General features: G+C 51.5%; 3 protein-coding genes, 1 long non-coding RNA gene and 1 other non-coding gene across 5 annotated transcripts in view; 2 read left to right on the forward strand and 3 right to left on the reverse strand.

Annotated features, from left to right (window-relative positions):
• Window positions 1-605: 605 nt before the first annotated feature.
• LOC141575945 (uncharacterized) lies at window positions 606-2,988 on the forward strand. Its single transcript, XR_012504075.1, has 2 exons — window positions 606-1,916; window positions 2,502-2,988. It is a non-coding gene; the product is annotated as an uncharacterized LOC141575945 (long non-coding RNA).
• Window positions 2,989-3,909: 921 nt separating this feature from the next.
• On the reverse strand, window positions 3,910-8,580 carry PHB2 (prohibitin 2). Its single transcript, XM_074357819.1, has 8 exons — window positions 8,311-8,580; window positions 8,062-8,146; window positions 7,673-7,752; window positions 6,617-6,801; window positions 6,111-6,240; window positions 5,906-6,009; window positions 5,410-5,487; window positions 3,910-5,039 (listed from the first exon to the last, which is right to left on the reverse strand). The coding sequence occupies exons 1-8, from the start codon at window positions 8,435-8,437 to the stop codon at window positions 4,959-4,961; spliced, it is 870 nt and encodes a 289-aa protein (XP_074213920.1). The 5' UTR covers window positions 8,438-8,580; the 3' UTR covers window positions 3,910-4,958.
• On the reverse strand, window positions 5,584-5,839 carry LOC123619237 (small nucleolar RNA U89). The gene has a single exon (XR_006727785.1). It is a non-coding gene; the product is annotated as a small nucleolar RNA U89 (small nucleolar RNA).
• A 173-nt stretch (window positions 8,581-8,753) lies between the features above and the next one.
• On the forward strand, window positions 8,754-13,546 carry EMG1 (EMG1 N1-specific pseudouridine methyltransferase). The gene is made up of 6 exons (XM_010963291.3): window positions 8,754-8,987; window positions 12,005-12,106; window positions 12,216-12,357; window positions 12,693-12,751; window positions 12,828-12,977; window positions 13,276-13,546. Exons 1-6 carry the CDS (start codon window positions 8,820-8,822, stop codon window positions 13,387-13,389), a joined length of 735 nt encoding a protein of 244 aa, XP_010961593.1. The 5' UTR covers window positions 8,754-8,819; the 3' UTR covers window positions 13,390-13,546.
• A 201-nt stretch (window positions 13,547-13,747) lies between these two features.
• Window positions 13,748-25,533, reverse strand: part of LPCAT3 (lysophosphatidylcholine acyltransferase 3) — a 29,418-nt gene continuing 17,632 nt past the window's right edge. The window contains exons 2-13 of the mRNA XM_010963190.3: window positions 19,415-19,522; window positions 18,777-18,883; window positions 18,147-18,240; window positions 17,946-17,983; window positions 17,336-17,514; window positions 16,515-16,623; window positions 15,769-15,855; window positions 15,505-15,671; window positions 14,846-14,993; window positions 14,614-14,772; window positions 14,378-14,506; window positions 13,748-14,145 (exon numbers count right to left, since the gene is read on the reverse strand). Of these exons, the coding sequence (XP_010961492.1) occupies window positions 14,390-14,506; window positions 14,614-14,772; window positions 14,846-14,993; window positions 15,505-15,671; window positions 15,769-15,855; window positions 16,515-16,623; window positions 17,336-17,514; window positions 17,946-17,983; window positions 18,147-18,240; window positions 18,777-18,883; window positions 19,415-19,522 (1,313 nt within the window). The 3' untranslated portion in view covers window positions 13,748-14,145; window positions 14,378-14,389. The remainder of the gene's footprint in view (window positions 14,146-14,377; window positions 14,507-14,613; window positions 14,773-14,845; window positions 14,994-15,504; window positions 15,672-15,768; window positions 15,856-16,514; window positions 16,624-17,335; window positions 17,515-17,945; window positions 17,984-18,146; window positions 18,241-18,776; window positions 18,884-19,414; window positions 19,523-25,533) is intronic.

Consider the following 25,533-nt stretch of genomic DNA (forward strand, 5'->3'; position numbering starts at 1 on the left):
CCTATTCTACACTGAGAGAAATTGAGGCTCAGATAGATTAAATAACTTGCTTAAGGTCACAGGACTCATTTTTTAGAAAACCTTTTTTTTTTTTTTTGGAGGGGGAGGTAATTAGGCTTATTTATATAATTTAACAGAGGCACTGGGGATTGAGCCCAGGGCCTCGCGCTCACTAAGCACGCAGTCTACCGCTGAGCTGCCCCCACCCTCAAGGTCACGGGGCTCTTGAGCAGTGAAGCTAAGATTGTAACTCAGGCCTTCTGACCCCAGAGCCCGCATTCCTGGATCCGCAGCCGGGGATATCCCCGAGGGGAACACAACCACATTCTCAGGCCTGGCTTCTAGATCCAAAAGCTAAGAAGATGGATAAAGGCCATGAGCATAGGCCTTGCTCCCTGAATCCCCTCCCTGCTGGGCATCAGGTGCTCACAGGAGCGCCCTGCTTTTTCCTTCCTGGGGCTGCTGCTACAATTTTGCTCCTGGTCAATGTTTTATCTTTTCTCACTCTTCCTTTCCCTGTGTCCAGAGTGGACAACAAGCCATTCCTTCCTTGTGTTAAGGCTTTATGTCGATTTAAAACGCTTGTCTCCTGGGGAGGAGTCTGTGAGAGGCTCAGACTTAAAAAAAGACCAGCTCCCTGTTGCATGCCTGGCTAAGCAGTGGGTGTCCTGAAGCCAGTAGGCTGGGCTGTCACTCAGCCTACTCTGTCTTTGTTGAGTGCCCCGCCGTGTCCCAGGCACTGGAGCGGTGCTGGGGCGTGATGGGGAACCCGCCAGTGCCCATCATTGTGGAACTGAGGAGACTGGAGAGGAAGACAGCCAGAAACAGTCCACACAGAAGTACAGAGAGGAGTGAAGAAGGATGTAAACTAAAGGGAGAGAGTGAGAGTGCAGAGCTGGGATTGGGCCACAGGACTGCTCAGCTCCCAGGAGCTCTTGCCCTCCAGGGGGTGGCTGGGTGGAGCGTCACCTGTGGGCCTCAGGGCCCCTCTCCTGGCAACGCCCTTTCTATCCCAGCTTGAACTACACAAAAGAAAGGCAGGTCCCACCCCCTCTAACGGCCCTTGGGCTGACTGCCCGAGGCTGGGACCTAGACTCTCCAGGGCTGTGAGGTGGGTCCAGGAACAGCTCTGCCTGGCAGGGTGCCGGGTCCCTCTGGGGAGCAGAGTGTGGTCGGTCCTCCCCGCAGGACTGGATGAAGGCTGGGGGCCGAAGGAGGGCAACTCAGAACTTTGATTGGCCGGGTCAGTGCTGATGCTCCTGGCCAGCTTGGGGCTCTCAGCAGGGGTGGGCACCCCAACACTAAGGGTGAGGACAAGGAGGTGCCTGTGGGGACCCGCCTGCCCTCCACAGGCCCAGGATGTCCAGCACAGGTGCCCTGGGTCAGGGCACAACTCAATCCCTGCTGAGCTGAGCCCTCTCTGACCTCAGGGTCTCTGGGCCTCCAGCTCTGGGCCTGGGCAGAGGCCTTAGGGGAAGAGGCTAGCTGGTAGCAGGAGTGGCTGTGGGGTGAGGCCAGGGAGGAAGGCAAAGGGGCCCAAAGACAGCCCCTCCCTCTGTCCCTCTGGTGACCAGGCTCCCAGGCCTGGGCCCTGGGGGCAGAGGAGGCAGGTAGGAGAGGGCGGCCAGGGTGGAGGGCCTGGTGAGGGGACCAGGCCTCAGAGGAGGCGCCTGTGGCTGGCGCTGGGAGGGAAGGGGTTAAGGCAGCAGGGGTGCAGCCTATGGCAGGAGGACACACCTGTGCGCAAGGGCGGCGGGCGGGGCCCAGGTGAGGAGTCTGCGCTTCCCGGCAGGGCAGGCGAGAAGGAAGAAGGAAGAGTGGAGGCCAGGGCGGCCTCTAGGTCTGGAATCCCGGGCCCTGACTCCCCTTCCTCTCCTCAGCCTTCACTCTCTGGGGGGCAGGCGGCCAAGTGACAGGTAAAGGCCCTGGGGAGAGTGGTCCTGGGGCTGAGCTAGGGACCGCCGAGGGGGCCGGGGTGGTGAACCAGGGCGTATGTGGTGGGGGACAGGCTGCGGGGGTTGGGGGAAGGGGCTTGGTGCAGAGAAGAGGTGGGCAGGGGGCTTCTGACTAGGCCCCTGACTAGGCCCTCAGTGGATCAGCGACCCAGGGTGGGGCTGGTGGCAGCTATAGGGCTCACCCGGAAGTGTCCCTAGGGACGCGGTTGGTGGGGGATGGGAGCCAGCGTTCCGCAGCTCCGTCGGGAGCCTGGGCCTAGGATGGCCTGCCCTGGAGGAGGGCAGCGGGGTGGGGGCCCCCGTCTTACCCAGCAGTGTTTGGGTGCTGGTTGGGAGTCTCTAATACTGCCGGGTAATGATGGAGGCCCCTATCCCTGTGTCAGCAACGTCCATGGTCTCAGGTCCCCAGTGCCTATCTGGCTGCGACCCCAACTCCGTAACCCCTACCCCAACCCTAGAAACCCCTTCATTTTGAGCAGAGGGTGTTGCAAAAGAGGTGGCTCTGAGGTTGGCTGGCTGCCCACTGAAGGGACACAATGGCCCCAGCCCCTCCCCCAACCCAGTGTGATTTGTCATCTGGAGGCTCCAGAACCCACAGCTGACCTTGAGCTTGGGATTGGCTCGTATCCTTTCAAGAGACCTCAGCTGGCCTGCGGTCAGGGTTCTCGAAGCAACTGGCCAGCTCCAGCCCGGATGTCTGTCGCCGGCTCTGGGTCCATCTTCCAGCACAGTGTTGGGTGGTCTAATCGGGAAGCTCCTAACACTGTCTGGTAAAGATGGCCTCCGGCCGGCGCCCTCGGCAGTGACCTTCAGGGAGCCCCGAAGACCACGGAGGCCTCCGGACCAGACATCTCTGACCTTTACCCCTGGGGGTGGTGGGGGGTGAGTCTTCAGGAAAGGGAAACAATGGGAGGAGACAAAATGGCTGCCCAGAGCCACAGCGGGACTTGGAAACATGTTTGTTTTCAGGCTCCTCCATCCTCTTCCTGCCTTGGGAAATGTGAATAAAGTGTGGACAGGGATTGAGCACTCATTTGGGTCACTTCACTGGCTTTTGTCTAGTTGTTGATCTCACTTTGGGCTCCCAGGCCCTGAGGAGGGGTGGCCACATCCGCTGCCCCCTGTCCCTTTCATGACATTCAACCTGCAGAGCAGGGGACAATTAATCTTTCTTCAAAAACCGAAGCAGATCAAGACCCCAGGTCCTCCTAACCGTGCAAGGTGCACCTCCTCCCCCACCACGAATTTCATGATTCCTGTCCACACTTTCACCCCCAGGGCCGTCCTGTGGTTCCCACTGTTGTTTCCCCGCAAGGACAGGGGATTGGAACGTGGTGGTGGCATGCGGGCACAGCCAGCGGCCTCGTTTCTCTGCTGCTTGACATTCGGAGATGGCTGGATTGGGAAGGGCATGAGGCACCAGTCTTGTTGGGGGCCCAGAGCTGTGGCAGTGAAGAGCCCACCTTGAGAGGTCGAGCCCTGAGCAACTCAAAGTGTGTGTAGCCCAGGGCAGCAACAGGGTCCAGGAGGCATCTGAACTCGCAAGGCCCTCAATAAGCACCGTCTCCCAAAGCCACATGGAACCCTGTTACCAGGGAAGCAGCTCCTGTTGGGGTCATCAGATTTTTGGTCTAGCTCAGCAAAGCCACAGCTGCTCCAGCCTTAAAAAGGGAGACGTTGGTAAACAAGTGGGGTGATGCGGTTCTGTGAGGGTGGGGTGAAGAGTGCAGCTGGCCTCAGGGCCAAAGGCCCGCCATTCCCAGCCGGGTTCTGGTTTGGATCCGCCTCTGCTGGATTAATAGGGTTAAGGCAGCGGCTGGGCGCTCTCCCCTACCTGCCCAGGCCGGGGTCCTTGCGCCCCCTGCCGGCAGAGACAAAGAAGGACCCAGGAGTGCGCTGTCTGAACGTGCGCATGCGTGCCACCCTAGCCCAGCCCAGACACTGGATGCCTTGATTTTGCTTAAGTAATAAAAATTTATTGGGAATTCCCAGGGTGGTGGTTATTGCCTCCCGACAGAGAGGGAGGAACCAACCCCAGGAAATCACTGAGAAACCACACACTGTCCTGACACAGGGCGGAAAGTCATTCCCCTGCAAACGGTCAGTCTTTGTTCATCCAAGAAGGGCTGGGAGGACAGATGTGGAAGGGACCATCACATGATACTGGGGGCAGGGCGGGGGTGTGCTGGACCCCAAGCTGGCTCCTCAAAAACCAGGGGAGGAACAGATCCACTTCTTCCCTGGGGGCGGAGTTCCTCGTCACCAGGCTCATTTCTTACCCTTGATGAGGCTGTCACTGTGGAAACAGACAGATGGTGACATTAAAGGACCTTTGTGAGAAGCAGAGAGCCTCAGGCCACTTCCTCCTCCCTGACCCAGGGTGTGTGTGGGGGGAGGTGAGAAAGGTGAGGTGATGGGGGAGGAGGCAGGTACTGGGAGATGGGCTGCAAGACCCCACAGAAACAAGGATGCATCAAAAGCTTACCTTCCTCTGTGGATGCCAGGTCACCAGATGAACAAGGAAGACAGAGAGAGAAAAGAAAGGTATGTGTGACTTGACAGTTTCAGGCGCCACCCAACTCTAAATCCTCCTTCGCTCCCAAGAGAAAAAGACAAGCACGTTGGAAGCGAGGAACCCCGGGCTCTGGGAAGAAGAGACTTGCTCCCTTGGCCACTGCCACTTCCCACCTCTTCTCTGCTAGCATCCTCCCATGCCCCAGAGCAGTCCCCAAGAAACAATGCTAAATGTTATCTTTTACCACTTTTCAGTGAAACAAAACTTTACAGTTAAAATGCTTTCTACATGAATAACCCTATATGATCTCGTAAAATCAATCCTGTGAGATTCAAGTTAGGAATTGTCAACCACCCACTTTTCCAACTTTGGTTCAGAGAAATGGTGTCTTTCAAGGGTCACACGAGTAAGCTGGTAGAAGCTCTAGAGCCCAGGTGACCAGCCCCTGCCCTGGGTCTCTGTGACATCCCACTTGAAGGCCGTGTCTCTCACCGGGTGAAACTCTCATCCTGCAGGTTCAGCACAAGGTTGTCAGCAGTGAGATAGATACGGTTCTGTGATGTGGCGATCTATAGGGCCAGAAATGAGACATGTTTGTATCAAGCAAAGAAAACCTCCATTCCTACACTTGCAGTTCCAATCACTGATGGAACATGTGTGGGTGAGGAACATGGGTAGTGAGATGAGAAAGCCATGGTTTCTGCTCTCACACAAGGATCCAGAGCAGCTGTGACGTATTGGTACCGGGAGAAGGATGAACAAAAGGTCAGGGGAGCCTGGGGGACTCTGGGGAATTCAGTTTTGATGGGAGGAAGAGTGTCAGAGAAGCCAGTTTGAGTAGAAATCTGAACAAGCAAGACTCTAGTCTTCTCACTTCAATGTACAGAAACACCTTCACTCCCAAGGTGGCTTGGAGGGAGGGGCCGGACTCACACTCACCGTCTTGGAGATGTTCTGGGCTGCCCGGATCTTCCGCAGCTTGATGTAGCCAGGGTTCTTGCTCAGAGCTTCTCCGAGGTGAGCAGGGTGGGGTTAAGGGTTCACACAAGGCCAGGTCTCAATCTGAGCCCCATCCTCACTTCACTGCCCGCCTCACTCAGCCCTCCTCTGGGCGGTCAGATCCAAGGTTGCGCTCAGGTGGCTTGTGCCCAGCCCTACTTTGGTGCCCCCTGTAGGCCTCCCTGCAGGCAGCTGCCAGGAACTGGAGGCAGCAGCAGATAAAGAGGCAAGGCCAGCAGTGCTGTTGATCTGCCTTACAGTGAGGAGCCAGGCCTCTAGTGCCCCCACTAAGACTTCAGATCCTACTGGGAACCCCCACCCCTGGGTATCGGAGAGCACGAGTCGCATTCGCCTTAGTCTCATCAGCCAGCCCTTGAGGGAAGACGGGGAGCAGTGTTCCAGGGGCTGGGCGGGGAGCTCTCCAGCAGAAGGATATCATCCTGGCGGCCTCGGCCTCACCCTCTGCCTGGACGATCTTCTGCCGCTGTTCCTGCTTTGCTTTTTCCACCAAGAACTGGGCCCGCTGGGCCTCCTGCTGGGCTGTGGTGGGAGAGAATCAGGGTCACAGATGCGAGGTGTCAGGAACGCCATCCCTCCTCCTGCGTCCTCGGAAACCCTCCCCTACTCCTCTTGTGACTCACCCACTTGTTTGGCTTCTACAGCAGCCGTGTACTCTCGGCTAAAGCTCAGCTCTGTGATGGCTACATCATCCAGTATGAGGCTGAAGTCCTTGGCCCTCTCTGTCAGCTCCCGTCGGATCAACAAGGATACCTGAGGGGCGGGGTGAGGAGGGGAGGGGAGAGGGGCATTGAGGGGACTGGAGAACTGAAAGGAAGGTGCGCTGCCGTGACCATCTGAATCCCAGATCTCCCAAGAATGGCAGGGAATACACCACCCCTCTCTCACTTCCTCACTAGAACAGCTGAGCTGGAAAGGACTTGGTCCCACTGACTCCTAATCCCTACTCTCTGCAACACAATACACACGTCTACACTTGTGTGTTTTCTCCCAAGCTGCCTAACACGAACTGCTATTGAGTTCCAGTCTTGGTTCCTTGTTTCCCACAAACACAGCTTTCGGGTGGAAACAGACCTAGGGCCACAACCCTTTCCTAATATACTGGGAGAGCTGGAAGCTGCAGTCAGACCTGGGCCCGCTGGGTGATCAGCTGGGAGGCGTTGAACTTGGCCACCACACTCTTGAGCACCTCGTTGACAATGGACGGCAACACGCGCTCCTCGTAATCCAGCCCCAGGCGCTGGTACATGCTGGGGAGCTCCATGGCGTTGGGTCGGGACAGTACCCGCAGCGAGATGTTCACCATCTGCAGGTCTAAGAGTGAGGTCAGCAGGGGCTGGTCAAGGCCATGGGGGCCCCCCAGCATTTTCTCCTCGTGCTTTTCTCTATACCTAGTGCAATGCTGTGTGGTCTGATACTCCTTGTGGAGGAGGATGATAATCAGGTTGACAAGATGTGCCTCGGCACCGACCCGATGCAAACTCGTCCACTGTCAAGTCTTCTCTACCCACAGCCCCTTCACCAATAAAGCTGACCTCTTTTTGCCACTGCACTGTGTGCAACCCCGATCTAGGCTCTGTTACGTTGTATCATAATCGTGTCTCCTGTACTTCAGGACAAAGACTGTGTTTTGTAAATTCTTTACTCTCAGGGGCTAGGGTTTCAAAAATGTCAAAAACAGTGCTAAAAGTAGTACAAAAAAGCACACTACAGGTGAGCTACCTGCCTTACTGTGTACATGCCTGGGTGTATGCGTGTGTTTGAGGAAGGGTCTGGGGAATCTCAAAGGCACAGCTTCTAGGTGTGGTCTAGGAAGGAACAGGTGCACTAGTGAAGAGTGGAGCCAGGTTTCCCCAGGACAGGGCGTACTAGTTAATGTAATTAATAAGCGAAGCAACTACAAGGGAAAAAAAGGCTTTAAAACTAGGCTTTGACCTAGGCAGTGAGTAAGACAAAGGACAAACAATGCTCTCACTGAGTTTACATTAGGGGAGGGACAACTAAACATGCGAAACACACAGTGCGTCCAGAATGTGCTGGTTTAACCCCAGAAGCTGGTGCTTTTATTATAGCTCATTTGCAGACATGGAAACCAAAGCCCAAGGGATCTGACACCACCATCTCCCCTAGTCTCTGGCCAGGCCCCCTTGTTTACTGCCAGTGACGCCTCAGTGCCCAGACCTACCTTTGGAGCCTGTGGGGGAGGAAATTTTTCGGGGTCTGGCCCGAATGTCATAGATGATGGGGTATTGGAACCAGGGGATCCTGGAGGAGAAGGAACAGGGACAGGGATTAGGACACTGCGGTTTCACTAGTTTCAGCCGGTCTTGCTTCACCACGTGTTTCTTGGCCTGCTTCTCCTCTTAATGACCACGGTCAAGGAGAAATTCTTTTCTCTCTCTGGACAACAACAGCATATGCTGCTGGAGTTCTGGGCAACACCCACTGTTCTGGGAGATGGGGTGAGGAGGGGAATGAGCAGGGCTGAATCCCATTAAAAGTCCTACTATGGCCACTAGTGGGTCGGCGTTCAAGGGTGAAGGGTCAGGTTCAATCCGCTCTGCCTGCCATTACCTGAAGTGAAGGCCCTCGGCCAGAATGGTGTCCTGCTGCACGCCTCCGATCCGATTAAAGAAAATGGCTCTGTGCCCGCCTTCCACTGCGGGGAGAGGGGTCGGGGTCAGGCCAGGCCGAACTCAAGAGTACGTGCTAGCTTCTGGGGGGGCGGGGTGAGCGGCTGGGTGAGCGCGGGGACCCGGCGGGGCCAGGAAGGAGTCTGGGGAGGGTCGGGCGGGGTCCGGAGAGCGGGCGGAGGTTGCTCACCGGTGAACACGGACTCGCGGACGCCGTAGGCCACGGCGCCGGCCCCCAGCAGCAGCTTCAGCGCTGTGCCCATGCCCCGGGGCCCGGAGGGCAGCCTTCCCGCTAAGTCCTTCAGGTTCTGGGCCATGTCCGATCCTGAGGCCGGCGGCACCAGCGGTCACAAAGGGGTGCCAGCCCGCCTCTGCGGCGCTCCAGCTTAGGGCTCGCACACGAGGGTCCGGGCCCCAGGTGCTCGCGGGAGAAAGGGCACCGGAAGTGCCCTCCCTTCTAAACCCTCCCCCCCGCCCACGGCGGACCCGAGCTTGGCGCACAGGAACCGCGCATCCGGAAGTTCCCGCCCCTTTCTGGAACCCTGCCCTCCCGGAGAGGCTTCGGGAGCGCAAGACAGCGAGCCGTCGCCATTTCCGAGCGCCCACTTTCAAAATGGCGGACGGAAGGAAGTTTGCGATTGGGGCGAGCGGGCGGTCCTAATTTCAGGATGTTTGCACAATTTCCGGTCCGGTTGCAAGATGGCTGCGCCCAGTGGTGGATTCCAACCTCGTGAGCGGCGCGCGGAGGAGCAGGATGAGGGCTGGGATGCTGTGGTGCCCAAGCGGCCCCGACTCGGGGCGGGAAGCAAGAGCGGAGGCCGTAGGCTCATTGTGGTATTGGAAGGAGCCAGTCTGGAGACAGTCAAGGTAGTTTGGGACAAGGAGGTGGAGAACTAGTGTATCAATAGGATGGGACCTGGTGGGATGCGGGTGATGGGCTCAAAGTAGAGGGAGAAAGCAAAGAGAGGTGTAACGTGCATTTGGAGAAAGGGGTCTAGTTGACTGTCTTTTGGTTTAACATCCTGGGTTGGCAGTACTCGTTTTCTTTGCCTTTGAATCCCATTGCAGCCGTCACCTCCTTGATTCCAGTTGATTTACCGGGATTCTGTGATATAAAGTCGTCTAGGGGAAGAGGGTTTCGTTAGTCGCTTCATCCCCCTTCATACCAGGACGAGTTTACTGGGCAAAGGAGAAAAGGAGTTCCTGTAGTTGAGTCTGCTCACCCTTTTATTTGTAAGGACTTAGTGTTTTAATTCATTAAAGGGTGTCTGTCACCTTCCTTTATATTACTGTACATTCCGAAACACTGCTTGGATCAGATCATCGTTACGTCTTTATTTTTACCTATCATTTGGCTCTTTCCCGGAATAAATCCAGCAACTCCCAGCCTTAAAACTTTGTGCGGTGTTCTTATTCTTTCTAACATTGTTTCTCTTACCATTTAGAGCTAAGCTTCAATGAGTAGGGCCAGAAGAAATAGCACTGGTTTAGAAGCAGACCTGGATTTTAATCTTGGTTCTTATACTTGGAATGTGTGATCTTGAGAAAACAAGTTTGTGCTCAGTTGGTAAAGCAGGGGTTAATACTTTACAGGGGGATTGTAATCAAAGTGCTTTGAAAGTAGTACATTTCCATAGTAATCTAGGTGTGATTCTTTTCCATCTTTCCTTTCTCAATCACTGTGGCACTTTGTTAAGTTTGCAGTTTAGAAAACCTTTTTTTTTTTTAAATGACCAGCCAATCAGGTTTCTTTTCATTTTCTTGTGTAATTGGTATTTCTAACCTAACTATAGGTTCTTATATTCATCTCGCAGTTAATTGCCTGCTGTCTTTCCAGCCTGTTAATTCCGTGTGTCACTTAACCACTTTGTTTCCGCATGTGTTCTGTCGAGATAGTAGTACCTATTTTACTGGGTTGTTGGGAGGATTAATGGATTTAATATATGTAAAGGGTTTAGAATAACATCTGTCACTTGGAGTCAGTAGTTACTATTATTGATTCAGGTTACTTATTAAAAAGTTGAAAAGGTCATGGCCAAGTTAAAGTTCCTGGAGCATGCTCTGGAATAAATTAGGCCAGGTTGTCATTAATGGTAATTCCACTTCAAGGATGATGGAATTCATAGCTGGTTGAAATCTTATGTACTGTTACCTTTTGCTTTCCTTGTGCTGGTACCTCTTGCTTCTCCCAGCCTCATCTGGGCCTGCTCTCTCCATTTACTCTTTATGCTCGCCTCACTGGCCTTCTTTAAGCTCTTTGCAAGCACTAAGTTCTCGTATCTTAAGTCCATTGCACATAATGTTCTCTAACTGGAGGAGCCCTTTACTCAGCTCTTTGTTTCATTAATTCCTACTTAATGTGTATTCATTTAACAATTATAGAGTCTATTATGCTGCTCATTCTTCAGTTATTAGGTTACTCCTTTATAGAAATGACTCCCTTTCTGGTATAAATCAAGTCCTCTTATTATAATCCTTTAACGGACCATTTAGTTCTCCTTCATGTTTATCACACTTTGAATTAAATATTCATGTGGTTGTTTAATTTGTCTCTTCCACTAGAAGGCTATAATGAGGACAGAGAATAAGATTTTAAAAATTCTTATGTCTCCGGTACCTATTACAGAATACATGTGGTATTCATTCTGACTATTCTAATTAGTGTTTTCAAGCTTATTAACCACAGCCCACTATAAAAAAATTACATTGTGAGCCAGTACACATACTTAACTATATGAAACCAAGTTTCATAAGCTTTTACTTACTTAGTATGGCTGCATTTGAAGGACTCTGATGTTTTCTATTTTATCCCATTAAAAGAACAAAACCCTGGTTATAACTTACTAATGGGTAGAAACTAGATTCTTCTATTCAAGAGGTTCTTTTTCTTCTGTAACTAAGAGTGTCCTGTGGACTTAGTTCTTGGTACTTTTTTCTTACTCTCTGTGACATTCTTGTTATTTTAGTTACTCAGTTAATTTCAAAATCTGTATGCCTCTTCCTGAAACATTTTTGGAGTCATAGTTCAAGATGATGCCAGACATAGAGATGTTGTATTGATATATAAAAACTCAGCCTTTCAAAACCTGTATTTGTACTTAATGTTTTTTTTTTTTTAATGTGAGTTTATTTTTAAATGGAGGTACTGGGGATTGAATGTAGGACCTTGTGACACTCTACCACTGAGCTATTTCCTTCCCCTGTTAATGGTATGTTTTTTAAACTTTTTGCTGACCACCTGAATGCTCCCTAGGGCTTCAATTTGCAATTTATTTTTTTTAGCTGTTGCTCACATGCCTTAAAACTGGAATAACCCTTCTTTTTTATTTCTGAGAGTATCCTTTGATTAAAGTACATCGTTAGATGTATGTAGTCGTATCATTAGAATTTTCACACTTCTTCCTGTTCAGATTTGCAGCTCTTCACTTTGTGTTTGTTATAAGCAAACTGAGGATAGTGACTGTGTACATTTTGCTGAGTGTATACATAATGCTCTTGTGATAAACAAGCATTCAGCCTTGTTCACTAACCTTATTTCTACCTGGTTCCAGAATCCCTCACTGGCTTTGCCTAATACCTACAGGTTTTAAAATTAAATTCAGTTTAGATTGTGTGGAATCACAGGCTGCACCCTTCCTCCCTTTTCCCTCCAAGATCAGTTATTGGTGGTGGGGTTGTTGGGGGGAGGACGTGGCCACACAGTAATTCCCTGGAGATTTGCAGGGCTTCACCCCGAGAGTCTGATCTAGCTAGTCTGGAGTGGGCCTGAGAATGTGACTGACTGACAGGTTTCCAGATGCTGCCAGTATGGGGACCACAGTGAGAAACACTGTTCCAGGCAAAAGCAGCTTATGCTGCTCCCGATCTTGTTCCCTGGTCTCCAGGTGGGGAAGACATATGAGCTGCTCAACTGTGACAAGCACAAGTCCATGCTGTTGAAGAACGGGCGGGACCCTGGGGAAGTGAGACCAGACATAGCTCACCAGGTAAGTCCGGGGACAGAGCTCAGGCCCCTGTGCCTCTGGGTGGGTGGTGAGGCAGCTGTGTGTGACTTCTCTTCAGTTGTAACCATACCTGGATTTCTGCCTCCCTCAGAGTTTACTGATGCTGATGGACAGTCCCCTGAACCGGGCTGGCTTGCTGCAGGTCTATGTCCACACGCAGAAGAATGTGCTGATTGAAGTGAACCCCCAGACACGAATTCCCAGGACCTTTGACCGCTTTTGTGGTCTCATGGGTGAGAAGCCTTGGGACTTAGACTTGGGAGTAGTAGAGCAGGGAGGAAGAGGACAAGGGAGAAATGTGGAATTTTTAAGAGGGGCCCATGTGACTGATCCCAGCGCGGGGGTCTGCACTTTCTTCCCACGCGCCTGGGTACAGCCTGCATGGGGGCTCCTGGCTGAGGAGAAGGGAGGGGAGCCCACATGCTTGACAGCTGCTCATTCATAACATTTTTAGGAGTAGTGTGGACACAGGACACGAGGAGCCGACCTTACCAGAGGGCTTTTCTGGCTAAATGACTGGGCAGAAGTGGGGTCACCACCCCGCTCTGAACTCTTTTTTCCGTCCTAGTTCAGCTTTTACACAAACTCAGCGTTCGAGCAGCTGACGGCCCCCAGAAGCTCTTGAAGGTGAGCTGTTCCACCTGTTGGTTGGAGGGAGGGTTCTAAGACTGCTTCTGGGGCTGATTTTTCTTTTTTTCTCTAGGTGATTAAGAATCCAGTGTCAGATCACTTCCCAGTTGGATGTATGAAAATTGGCACTTCTTTTTCCACCCCGGTGGTCAGTGATGTCCGCGAGCTGGTGCCCAGCAGCGACCCTGTCGTCTTTGTGGTGGGGGCCTTTGCCCATGGCAAGGTAAGGTCTGGGCCCAGCTCTAGGTTCTTCACGGAGCTGAAGCCTAGTACAGGATTCCTAGAGCACTTAGCATTTTGACGATCCTTGTCCTTGTAAGTTGGGAAACAGGATAGGAACAAAGCTGCGGACACATGGGGGTTCCATCTCCTGCCACAGGGCGCATCTTTGAGGAATGCTGGCCTGTTTGTCGTGGTCAAAACTGGTATTAAACAGCACCATGAACTGGCAGTTTTCCTGCCCTAAAGAAGGGCTGAGCCCATGACAGTGACAGCCAGCTGACAGACTGCTCTCCCCTCAGGTGGATGTGGAGTACACGGAGAAGATGGTGTCCATCAGCAACTACCCGCTTTCTGCTGCCCTCACCTGTGCAAAACTCACCACAGCCTTTGAAGAAGTGTGGGGGGTCATCTGACAGTCGGACCTTGTCCTGAAACAGAGACTGTGGACATTGCTTCCCTAACCCTGTTCTCAGCGGACTGCCGGGAGGGCGCCTTCCTGCACCGAGGCCGGGGTGTGCGGGAGTTGGGGCTGTACACCTGCTGTTTTTCCTATAAATGCTGTTCTTGCAACCCTGTTGTCCTTTGGGGGTTCCTGCATAGCAGTATGTGACCTGGTCGTTCCGCTCACCTCAGAGAGACATGTGAGGTTACACTGTTGGCAGTTTGCACCTGGCCCAACTTTGCTTGTGCTGTAAAGGAGAGCCCTGATTATTTCAGCCGCGGCAAGCGTAGAGGGCTGTGTCTGAAAGAAAGGCGCAGAAGTGCTAGCAGTGAAAAACTGAACAAACTTAAGTGATTTTATCTGGTACAGTCCAAGGTAGAAAAGTGGAGCAGGCGGGGCCTTGCCCCTCCCCTCCCCCCATGGGGGGTGGAGGTAGCGGCACATATACAATCATAGTAAATTGGCAGAAGAAAACACAACAGGTTCCTGGCTGGAGGGGGAGAGATAAGGCAACGTGCATGGGGGAGCCCAGAGGGGAGACGTGGGCCCCTCTACTCCTCCCACGAGAGTTTCCCCTTTGGCCCCAAATGGAGACGTGGCTGGCAGCAGAGGCACGGCTGGGGGAGCCACATCTCCCCACTCCCTGGCTTCTGTGTCCTCTGTGCTCTGGGGTCAAGGAGTGCTGTGACAAGGGAGGCGTTTCCGCACCAGTCCTGCTCTAGGCCACCTGCAAGAGGGGATGCGGGAAGGCTGGTCAGAGGTGCTGCTCCTGGTTGCTGGTCTGTGGTCCCTCCAGTTTTCTCCTGGCTTGTCCAAGTTAGAGCAGTCAGTGCCCCTTACTGGGTTTCCTAGAAGCCAGGCCACCTTGCGGTTCACCCCACATTTCCAATACTAACCCCACCCCCCACCAATCCCCCCCAGTCTGTAGTTGCAGCTTAGCTGTAGGGATGTTTGCTTACCAGGGAAATAGATTACTCCGTCTTCTTTAACTTCTCTTTCCTCGGCACCATTACTTTGCGAACATAAGGCAGTATGAATAGTAGACTCAAGAAGAGAACGTGGCCAAGGAAATAGATGGATTTATACACCTGTGGAGAGACACAGGCCACTGAGGTAGACAGAGGGCCTGGAACAGCCCTTACTGCCCGAGCTTTCAGTGGTTCCCTCCCATCCTGGCTGGCACGCCGTCACTCACCTTGAGCCACTTGTCCCACGTGAATAGGGAGAAGGCAGTCATCGAGTACCCCATGAAGAGCCAGTGGATGGTCTGCTGCACCAGGTAGAAGAAGGGCTGCAGGACAGTGACGGAAGCCAGCCTGCTCAGGGCCGGGCTGTCTCGAATCAGGCTGGCAGCCTGTGGAGGAAGGGCAGCGGCCTCAGTGTCACCTCTTCTCAGGCCCCTTTCACCCGCCACCCTTCCGGCTTACCTGTCTTTCCACGATAACAATGAGGAATTCCATCTGGAAGCAGACCAGGTACCCTGAGTGGAGGCCATGCCAGAGGGCCAGGAACAGCAACGAGAGACCCTGGGACAGTTCTTTACTTCCCAGGAACTTGAGTCGTTTAAAGATGTAACTAGAGAGAAGGGTGGGGAAGGACCTCAGACCTGTCCGTCCCGGTGCCCTGGGGGGTGCAGAGGTAGCACCTGCTCGCCCTGGGAGAGGGGAGGCAGTGCCCTCCGATCAACTTCAGAATGAGAGGCAGTGAAGTGAACCAGTCCTGGTTTAGACAAAACAGACCTACGGCTCAGCCAGGGACCACCTGAGTGCCTGGCGCTGAGGCTGGCCCTCTGCCCTCACCGCGTCTGCTCTGGGGGTGGGACTAGGAATGTTCGTGAATGGGGCCCTGGAGGGTGGAAGACAGGCAGCAGAACTGGGGTGAAAACCCAGGACTCGAGGCCATTTATGTCTTGCTTTTGTTTTTCAAATATGACAGGAATGGGTTTTGTGGGGTTTTGGGGTTGGGGACAAAAGTTAAGCGGGTATGGGTGTGAGAGTGACCGGAAGTCCCACCCAAAGTCTTCACCAAAGTGGGTGAAGACACAGAAGTGACTGCTGCCTCTCTGCTCCCCCACCCCCGTGCTTACCGGGCCACCCAGGCGTTCGTGTTGATGTTGAAAGAGGCGATGGTGCCAGTGAAGCGGGGGTTTGTTTCAAAGAGCCACACCTTCATGTTGGCGCAGGCGTCCCACTTGGCCTTTCTGTTCTCGTCAAAGTCATTGAAGCCCAGCCCCGTGAGGATGCACACTCCTTCCTGAGGGGGCGATGGCTCTGTGAGCATCCCCACAGCTCGCCCCCACTGTGCCCCGCAGCTTGTCCATATGGGACCCTGGTTCATCTTTTCTCCTTACCGTGACCAGCCAACAGGTGACATATTTGTACAGCACAAACTTGCCCCAGATCAGCATGTACATGCAGCGGAACCAGAAGTCATGGTTCTAGAAAAAAGGGAGCAGCGTACATTAGGGACACCACTGGGCCAGGATGGTTCCCGCGTGTCCCTCCTCACGCACGCGGTGACTATTTCATGTCCACCTGACAGTCCACTCAGCTGCTTGGTGTTGGTAACAGGCCATGGGGAGCGAGCAGGGAGCCCCCTCAAAGAATCCCAGAAACAGTGCTGTCCTCAACTCCTCTCCTAAAGCACTGGGCACCTGGGACACTAGTGCTGGGGGACTTCAATATCCATGTTCAACGTCAGCTGAAGACCGACTTCCCCAGAGCTGGGACGGAGCCCAAGCCAGCATTCCCCCTCCCCAGGTCCTGAGCTCCTAGAGCTCCATCTGTCTGGGCTGGAGAGGACTCGAGCCGCCGTGCTCCGTGGAGTCGCCTGGCTGTAAGAAGCGAGCTCGGAGTGGCTGGGGGCAGGTCGGGGTGCTGAAGGGCACCTGGCACAGCCCTGTGCCCGCGAAGGTCGTTCAGTCCTGGCTGATGAACGTGTCCTGGCCCGGCTGGCACTGACACCAACTCTCAGATCTAGAGCAAAATCAACATGCATTTGTAGGTGGTGTTACCCACTTCGCGGCTATCTACGGGGGCCCTGGCCTGTCCACTTTCTCTGGCGCAGTCACACTGCTGCTATTCGGGGACCACTCACTTCATAGTCGTCAGTGAGGAAATAGTCTTCTGTGATGTGGGGGCTGAGCAGGGTGTAGCCCACTAGGTAGACAAGGCCCAGACCCAGGCGCTTGAGAGCAGGTATGGTGCTGGAAAGGAACAAGCGGGGTCACGATGCGCTCCGCCTGGCATGACGGAGGGGCGTGGCAGAGGGTGGCCCTCCACCCGCTGCCCCAGGCCTGCACTCAGGCTCAGGGTTGGGGTGAGGAACGGAAGGTGCAAACCCTATGAGTTCCCGGGCTGGTGGGGAGCCAAACGGGGGAGTCTGTGGTGCTTGCCCCTCAGGCCTGTGGGCCTCGTGCTCCCAACAGTGTGCTTGGTCTCCATCGGGACTGAAAACCCAATGCAGAAATGAGAAGGACCAGTTTTGGATCTGCTGCTTCCTCTCCTGGTTGAACCGATGCTCAAACACAGGCTGGACAAGTTCTCAGCAAAGGGATTTTCCTGGTAACTTACTAATTTTCTAATGTAATATATATTTATAGAGATTTTGATATACTTAATATTTTTTAAACTGGGAAAGTGGATTTTTAAAGGCCAGGAATTGACTGGGTCAGGCAAAATCCTATGGCATAAAAGTGAATTTTTATGTTTGTACCAGGGGGTTGGAAAGGATGGCTGGAGGGGACCCAAGCTGCAGGGGGCCTGCTGCCTGCAGGGAGCAGGTACTGAGTGCCCGTCACAGGCCCGTAGGCCGCCCAGGCTGGAGAATGCTGGGCTGGCCTTCAGAAGTCACTTTAGAAGTGGCTTTGTATCGGGTGAGACGCCTACACAGAGGTCTGGATGGAAGGGGGCAGTTACCTGTTTGGTATCCTCCCTGGTGTGTCAGTCAGCTGTCCCTGCACCAGCTTCATGTAGTGGTTCATCGAGAACTGGGGCCCCACCAAGAAGGCCCCATAGAAGTAGGAGAAACCAGCAACTTCCAGCAAGGAAGGGACACCCCGTATTGCATATTTCTGTTGCTCAGAGGACAAGGAATTCTATGCCGAGAAGAGAAGAAGGGTGCACGATAGTCTTGAATCTCCCCTCAAGAGCCAGTCTTGGGGTCCCCCATCTTTGTGCCCCGCTGAGCCGAGTTCTTCAAATAGTTGCCTCTTTGAGGGGATGATACTATGGGCAGAAGCAGGCGGTGCGCGTGGAGGTGAGCAGGTGCCGCGGTAGCTCAGCAGCGGCTGCCGCTGCTTTCCCCGCGCTTCACTGGCACCGACCTCTGGACTCTGAGCAAGAGCTGGACCCAGTGAATGAGACTGGTTGGTCCTGGCTCCATGCTGTCCTAAGCAGAGATGTCACAGGCCGGGCACTGGGGGAGGGCCCTGCCCCTGGCCCTGGGTCCAGGCTTTGGTGACAGCCTTTCTCCTGCTCCCTGGTGAAACTCCCTCACCTCTCTGCAGAGGGAGGGAGGGGCACTCACCTGATCTTTCCCTCCATCAAAGTAGTCGATGGCCAGACCTGAGCAGAGAGAGAAGGTGCGGGTGGAGTCGCGGGAGAGGACACAGGATGGGACCTGTGGGCTGAGCATGGCCAGGAGTGCCTGGGGCAGGGCCCAGCATAGGCTTCTGGTCTGATGGAAGGAGCCTGGTGTCAAAGGGGAAGGCAGTGGCCCACCACTCACCGATCAGCTTCAAGGTCAGAACACAATGTGGCATCGTCCACTTGATGTCGTAGGTGCCGGTGGCTGTGTAGTAATATCCGGCAAGAAGGTAGGCCTAGAAGAGGGGCAAGTGTTCATTCTACCATCGTGACCATTTCTTTATTTTCCCCCTGCTCTGAAATCCACTGTATTCCTTCACTTTTCCCTTCTCCTGGTCTAGAAACTGAGCCTATAAAGGGGAAGAGACTTGCTCAAGGTTCCTCAGCAAAATGAAGGCTCAACTGGGAATTTAGATGCTTACATCCTGTAGCTCATCCTAAGCAGATTTTCTGCCTTGCCTTTAAGTGACTCCACTCATGGACGGCTGGACTAGTCTGGTCAGACTCAGAGAACCTTAATGGCACAGTCCTCTGTGAAGGACTGGCTGTGCCCCATCCTTGAGGTGGCTGAAGTGTCTCCACTGCGGACTGCAGATGCGACACCCTGGGCCTCTGGAAAGGGACCCAAAGCCACACTGCTAAGTGTCGTTGGGAGAAAGGATTGGAAATTGGATCTCCTGGCTCACTGCTTCTTCTGCACCACAGTCCCCGACCTCCCCTGTCCCCAGCTGCTGTTGGCTGTGGTCTGAGCTGCCCAGGGAACGTCGTTTACCATCTGGAAGCAAAAGGTAGTGAAGACGGCGGTGACCGTGCGGCCCATCAGCCGGAGGATGAGGAACTGGAGCACGACACATAGCAGGGAGTGGTAGAGCTGGCTTCCTGGATGCAGGGAAGACAGCCCATTTTAGCCTTTTTTTTTTTTTTTTTTTTTTTTTTGCATTCCCACCCTTCCTGAGATTTCTAAATACAAAGAGAATATATAAAGAAGAACTTTGGTATTGGGATTTTTTTTCCCTTAAATAGCCTCATGTTTTGGAGAAAGCGAAGGAAATTAACTGTATCAAAATAAGGGACTGCCAGGGAGTTCCTGTATTTCTGAATGTTGGAGCTAAGGGCTGCCCCTGAGGGGACTGCTTGGGTCTGCCGGCCAATTACAGCCACAGCAGAGGGGAAGCTTCTCTGTTGCTGGGGTCTGGCAGGGGTAACCATTCTCCAAAGGTTTTTATCTGGGAGAGGGATGGACATGAAGGGAGAAGTTAAGCTGCGCTCCTGCCCATGCAAACCCTCTCTCTGCAGGCAGAGCAGGACAGCTTCCCTCTCCACCAAATTCTCCACAGGAAAGTTTGTTCGGGTCTGTTCCTTCTCAGGTTCCCTGTAGTCGCAGCACCACCGCTAACTCAGTTCACTCACCGAAGTTGTAATAAGCAATTGAGAGGCCTGTAAAGGTGTGGAAGAGGTGGATGAGGTAGCTGTCCTTGTAGAAAAGGTAACGCCGATAAAACAAAGCCAAGGGGTAGCCTGGAGGGGAGAGAGGTCAGAAGGGGGTTACTCGAGCCTGCTGCCTTCCCAGGTTTGTTTTGGAAGTTCACCTGGCACGAACTCAGCCCAGAGAGGAAAAACACACATCATATGGATGTTTTAAGACAATAACAGTATCCCCAATTATCAAGTCTCTAAAACTGAAGATACTAATTTTATATTGAAACAGTACAAAGAGGTCCCTAAGACTAGGTTTCATTTCTGGCTTATTAAATACTGCTAGGAGTTTTCTCTTGCACTTTTCTTAAATGATATGAGGCACTGAGGGTGCCCAACTATGCCCAGAAACACCATTTTGCACCTTTATGATCTATTATAATTTCATCACTAGCAGGGTGTTGTCAGATTATTAAGAGGATAAATATAAATTATTCCAGGCTACAAACGGGTTGCTGAAGGCATACACGTTTGCACAGCAGCTAGGGGAGACACGAAGCATTGTGCTGTACACCAGAAACTGACACAACATTGTAAACTGCCTATACTTCAAAAACAAACAAACAACCCAACAAAAACGAAAAACAAAACTTTAACCAATTGGAATCACTAAAACCCTTAATCATTTGGGATGCTCTAAATTAAAAAACACAACACACATTACTCTGCCTCCTTGAATTGAATGTAAGTGAACATCTTCTTGGTGATCTGGGTCATAATATTCCGAAGTCACTATGGCCTGATGACCTGCTGGGGTGTGTGGAACCGTAGTAGGGCCCACACTGTCCTGCACTCTGAGTTCTTGCGTCCATTTCTCACAAAAGCAAGAGTCTTGGTGCCTTCTGTGTAGACTGAGTGCCCAGGACTGGTAACAGCCATTCTGGCCACTCAAGGCCCTTTTGGCTATCTCCTGCTTTCAGGTGTATTTGGGGGAAGGGTTGAGTCCCATGCAGGTGAAGTGTAATTGCACACCAGGAAGCATGATACGGAGATGGAGCAACTGGCAGAAGAAAAAGAATGCGGCAGGTCAGGTTACTTAGAACATTAAGATCATAACAGAGAACAGCAGAGCCTGGAATGCAGCCGCGAAGGGGAAGAAGGAACTGTGCTGGGCGAGTTGCTGTGACAACCCAGAGCTGACTGTGAGTGTGTAAACACCAGACCTTGCTGCCGGCTGGCGCTCAGCTCAGCAGGCTTTGGAGCCTGGCTGCCCAGTCACCCCTTGAGGGATGCGCTGTTTTGGGGGAGGGCGTCGTCCTCCAAGCTGTTTCTGAGTCTCAGTGCTTCTTTGTGGGAGCCAATATATAGTGGCTACTGTCACCTGAAGAATCTCTAAGAACAGCAACAAAAGCAGCTCCTTACCCGCCTGCTCGCCTGCCTGCCCACCCGTCAATAGTCCGGGCCAGCAGGTCTGAGTGATTCCGATGTGCAGCTGGGACTAAGAAGGACTGTGTAACTAAGACCCCAGCGCAGGGCGGCAGTACTCACTAGTCCTGAGGCTGAAACCCTGAGCTTGACGCCTGGGACTTCTGTCTTTCCTTGAGTGGCGCCAGACAGAGGTTTGCGTATAAACCTGGTCTGGAGGTTTTTAAGAGCTTCTTTGGCTGCCGTACTGTAATTATTTCTTCTTTTTGATTGTTTGAAGGAGGGCCTTTAGGAAACTTATTGGCAGATGAAGGGTGATGACCTGACCTGCATCCCTAAACCCGGGAATCCCCGATTAGAACAGGAGCATTTCAAGAGCAGACAGGAGGGCACCCACAATGCTGCAACCTTAAAGCAGACTGGACTTGGTCCCATCAGGGGTTCAGGTGGTCAAGACATAAAGCTGACAAGTCTGTCGCTGGACGTTTACTCAGGTCTGAGGGCCACCTGAGTCAGAAACTCGGATCCATCACAAGCTAGACTGCTGGTGGCACTTTCTCTGCGCTGCAGTAGTTGTAAGATTACTCGTTAACCCTAAAGGTTCTCAAGTTTCGTTTGAAGAAGGAGACATGGGCTCTTTTCATGAAAGTCTGGTGAGTTTCTTGGCCTCTCATCCAGAATTGCTATTTCTGGGCTCTGCGGGAATATGATCCAAGCCTGTTTGATCAGTGTCCCTGTGACCCTGATGAAAAAATAGAGCATGTTTTGGCAGGTGTGAGGGAGAAGATGGAACTAGGCAGAGCTGCTATGTGCTGGCTTAGCCAGGTACTGACACCAGTCTTACCGAAAGAAAACCACATCCTACACCGCCCCGAGAGCTGACGGAACATCCTTCGCATTCAGCAGCGGTTTTCAAACTTTTTGGTCTCAGCACCATTTTACACCCTTAAAAACTGAGGACCTCAAATACCTTTTGTTAAGGTGGATACTGTCCATCAGTATCTACTGTATAAGAAAATAAAATTAAGAACATCAGATTTTTAAAATTATGAATTCGTTAAAATAAAAATAAACCTATTACATGTTAATGTAAATAACAAACTTTGAAAGGAAACAACTATATTTTCCAAAACAAACCATTTAAATAAAAAGAAAACCACTTAATGAAAAGAATGGCACTGTTTTACATTTTTACACATTTCTGGCCCTTTGGCTAAATAGAAGATGGCTGGATTCTCAAATATGCCTCTGCATTTAGTCTGTTGTAATATGTTATTTTGGCTAAATTATAGGAAGAAAATCTGGCTTCACACAGATTATACAGTTGGAAAGAGAATCTTAATAGCCTTCACAGATAACTCTGGATATTATTTGATAATATACCAAACTCAGCAAGTAGTTTCTTAAAGGTTAGGTGTATGTGGGATCCAAACTGTACCAATGAGCTTTTCACACCGTTACGTTAAAACTCATTCGTCTAGTGTGCTGTGAATGAGTCTTCCACAGGTGTGGTTTTCGTAACATCATGCATTGGTCACATGAAAAATATTGATTCGCTGAGTTAGGCAAATCTTCCAAATATTGACACATCATTAGAATATATAAACAAAAAAAATCACAGTCCTTAATGTCACCATTGATTTCCATCAGGGAAGTCTTTGTACACAGGGAAGTTGTTAAGCTCAAGGTAGCGGATACAGGTTTTTCCAAAATTCTTTTTCACTTGAAAGCTCTAAATTGAGCACTGACTGCTTTCCTTGAAGTGACAGGCTCACCTTGTACATTTTCAAGAAACTATCTGCCAAATGCCCGAGTCTAAGTAACCACAGTTTGCCTGTCAGTCATTCTGTTCCATGAAAAAAGGAGCCGCAATTCGACGTGCAGCTCCAGCCAGCGCGCAGGCGCTTTGCCCCAGACACCCCCACTTTGGACACAGAGGATGCTTGAGGCACGTGCGTCATTTCTTCAAACAGAATGTTAAAAATACGTGTACTCAGCATTGAAAGTTAATAAAATAGTAATACTGATGCTCATCCAGGACATTCTGAAGTGGACCTGCCCTTTTCTGACTGTGTGTGTGTGTGCTGGCTCAGTCTGGTGCCCCTGCCCTGGCTTGTGCTAAGGGGCCAGCAGCTCTACTCGCCGCTGATTTTGCACCGTCCGTGCAAATGTCAACACAGTGACAAAAGCACATAACATCTTAGTTTTATTCTGAAAATAACTTCAAGGTTCTCAGGGACCCCTAGGAGTTCACGGGCTTCACTGTGAGAACCGCTGGCACGAAATGATGCTTTGGTTCAATCTTCCTGGTTAAAACGCTCCAATCCAACAGCCTTTTCTTCCTCCCTGCTTTCCTCAACTGCCCCACTGTGTTTTCTTTTCTTTTTTGGGGGGAAAGCTTCTTTTTTGTTGGTTTTGAGATATACAGTTTCCCTGGTTTTTTTTTTTCCCCATTGAGATGTAATTCACATACTATCAATTCAAAGTGAAGAATGCAGTGGTTTTCAGTATATTTACACGATTGTGCAACCGTCCCCATCCTCTAATTCCAGCACGTCTTCATTCCCCCCAAAAGAAATCCCATCCTTGTTAGCAGTCACTCTCCAGGCCTGGTCACCACCAAGACACTTTCTGTCTCTACAGATTTGCCTCTTCTGGGTATTGCAAATGAATGGAGTCATCCTAGATGTGGCCTTTTGTGTCACTCAGCATAATATTTTCAAGGTTCATTATGGTGGAGCAGTATCAGTACTTCATTATTTTTCATGGCTGGATAATATTCCTTTGTTTGGATAGACCATAATTTGTTTATCCAGTCGTCAGTTGATGGACTTTTGGGTTGTTTCCATTTTTTGGGTATCAAGAATAAGGCTGCTATGAACATTCCTGTATAACTGTTTGTGTGGACACGCATTTTCAATACCTAGGAATGGACCTCTTCGCTCTTTTATCCTCTGACCAGCACTTCTCGGTCAGTGGTGTAGACCAGTTTTGAAAATTCCCCATCTGTTGTGGACCAATACTTTTGTAAAATTCAAAGTCACTGGGATCGGATGATGTGGCATTATCCAATTGCTACCAAAGTTCCTAAATGTTTACTCTCATTTTCTGTGCTTGCTTTCAGCTTTGACTTCATAGAGGGTGGCGACTATAATCTGAATAGATCGCACCAACCTCTCTTTGTCTCTGACCTCCAGGCAGTCTTGCTACACTGCCTCTTTGGAAACTCCACCTACTCTCCTGTCACTTAATATCTTTATGCCAAAGACAAATCCACATCTTTAGCCCCAACTTCTCGAGTTTCAGTTCCACATTTCCTGCTTCCTGGCTGGGCATTTTTAGTTTGACATCTTATACTGTCTCAAACTCTGTGTACCTAAAACATGACTTTCCCCCCAAATCGGCCTTCTCTTGGCTGCTTCTGTTATTAATGGTGTTACCGTTCTCCGGGTCACACAACTGCAGTCAAGGGCTGGAAGCTGTCTTCGCCTCCTCCCTCTCCTTGGTTCCCTGTATCTAATCACCAAATCCCGTTGAGGCCTCCTTCACACCATCACACCGCCCCTTCATTTCCTGTGCTACGCTGGCAGTGAAGGCCTGCAAGCACTCACCCTTAAACACTTGCCATGACCTCCGACCTCACCTCTGCCTGCAGCCTCACTCTGAGCAGTCCTCCACCAGACTGCTCTTCCTTCAGCTTCTGCTCTGCAGCCATCGATGACTCCAACGGACTACTCAATAGAGCACCAATTCCCAAGCCTAAGATTCAGGGTCTGTCTTCTCAACTGCATTTTCAGGTAGCGCCTCCGTTTCCCTGCTTCAGCTAACTGATGTGCTAGTTTTTGCTCAAACAGGTCTTCTGTCTTTCATCTCTAGACTTTGGCTTGTGCCAGTCCCCTTGTGTGGAGTACCTGCTCCAACCACCCCTCTACCAACTGAAAGGCAGGATAGGGTTTGCTGACTGACAGGGGTGAGGGGCAGGGGAGGGGCTCGGGAGGGGGTCAGGGTTGATGGGAAGGTTGCAGGGCTTCTGTCCTGAGTGAGCAGAAGGGTGAGTTGCTGTTTGCTGAAATGGGGAAGCTGAAGGGGGCGGGTAGGCTTAGGGAGGGAGGCGTGCCCACAGTTCAGTCTGGGACTTACACTGACTCCACGTGGTACACAAGTGTGAAGTTGAGGGGAGAGGCCTGGGCGAGAGATGAAAGTTTGGGAGACACCAGCAAACAGATGGTGTTTAAAGCCGTGTGACTGGATGAGATCGCTGGGCGCCTCTCTGTTAAAGCAGAGCTGAAGCAGCTCGCATTTACTGAGCATCTAATATGTACCAGGCTTACTATATGAACCCTCACCGAGATGCTCATTTTACTGATGAAACTGAGGACCAAAAAGGTTAACTCATCAACCAGCCTGAGGTGACAGCAGTGTCACAGAGATTCAAACTGAGCTCTGCCTTAACTCCAGACTCCCTCTTCCTCCAGCTATCTGGTGCCTTAACTAAATGGTACGTTGCATTTTAGAGACAGTGCTCTTGGCAAGCTGTAAACAGTATCCTCATAAAATAAATATGCTATGACTCTTCTTTCAAAATGAAGATGGGAAGGAAATCCCTTAGTCATCTGATCGTCACATGGAATGAAGATCAGATTCAGAAGCCCTGATACCCACTTTAACCAGAATTTCTCAGGTAAGAC

The sequence above is a fragment of the Camelus bactrianus genome, chromosome 34 (genome assembly GCF_048773025.1).
Source record: "Camelus bactrianus isolate YW-2024 breed Bactrian camel chromosome 34, ASM4877302v1, whole genome shotgun sequence".
Classification (NCBI taxonomy): domain Eukaryota; kingdom Metazoa; phylum Chordata; class Mammalia; order Artiodactyla; family Camelidae; genus Camelus; species Camelus bactrianus.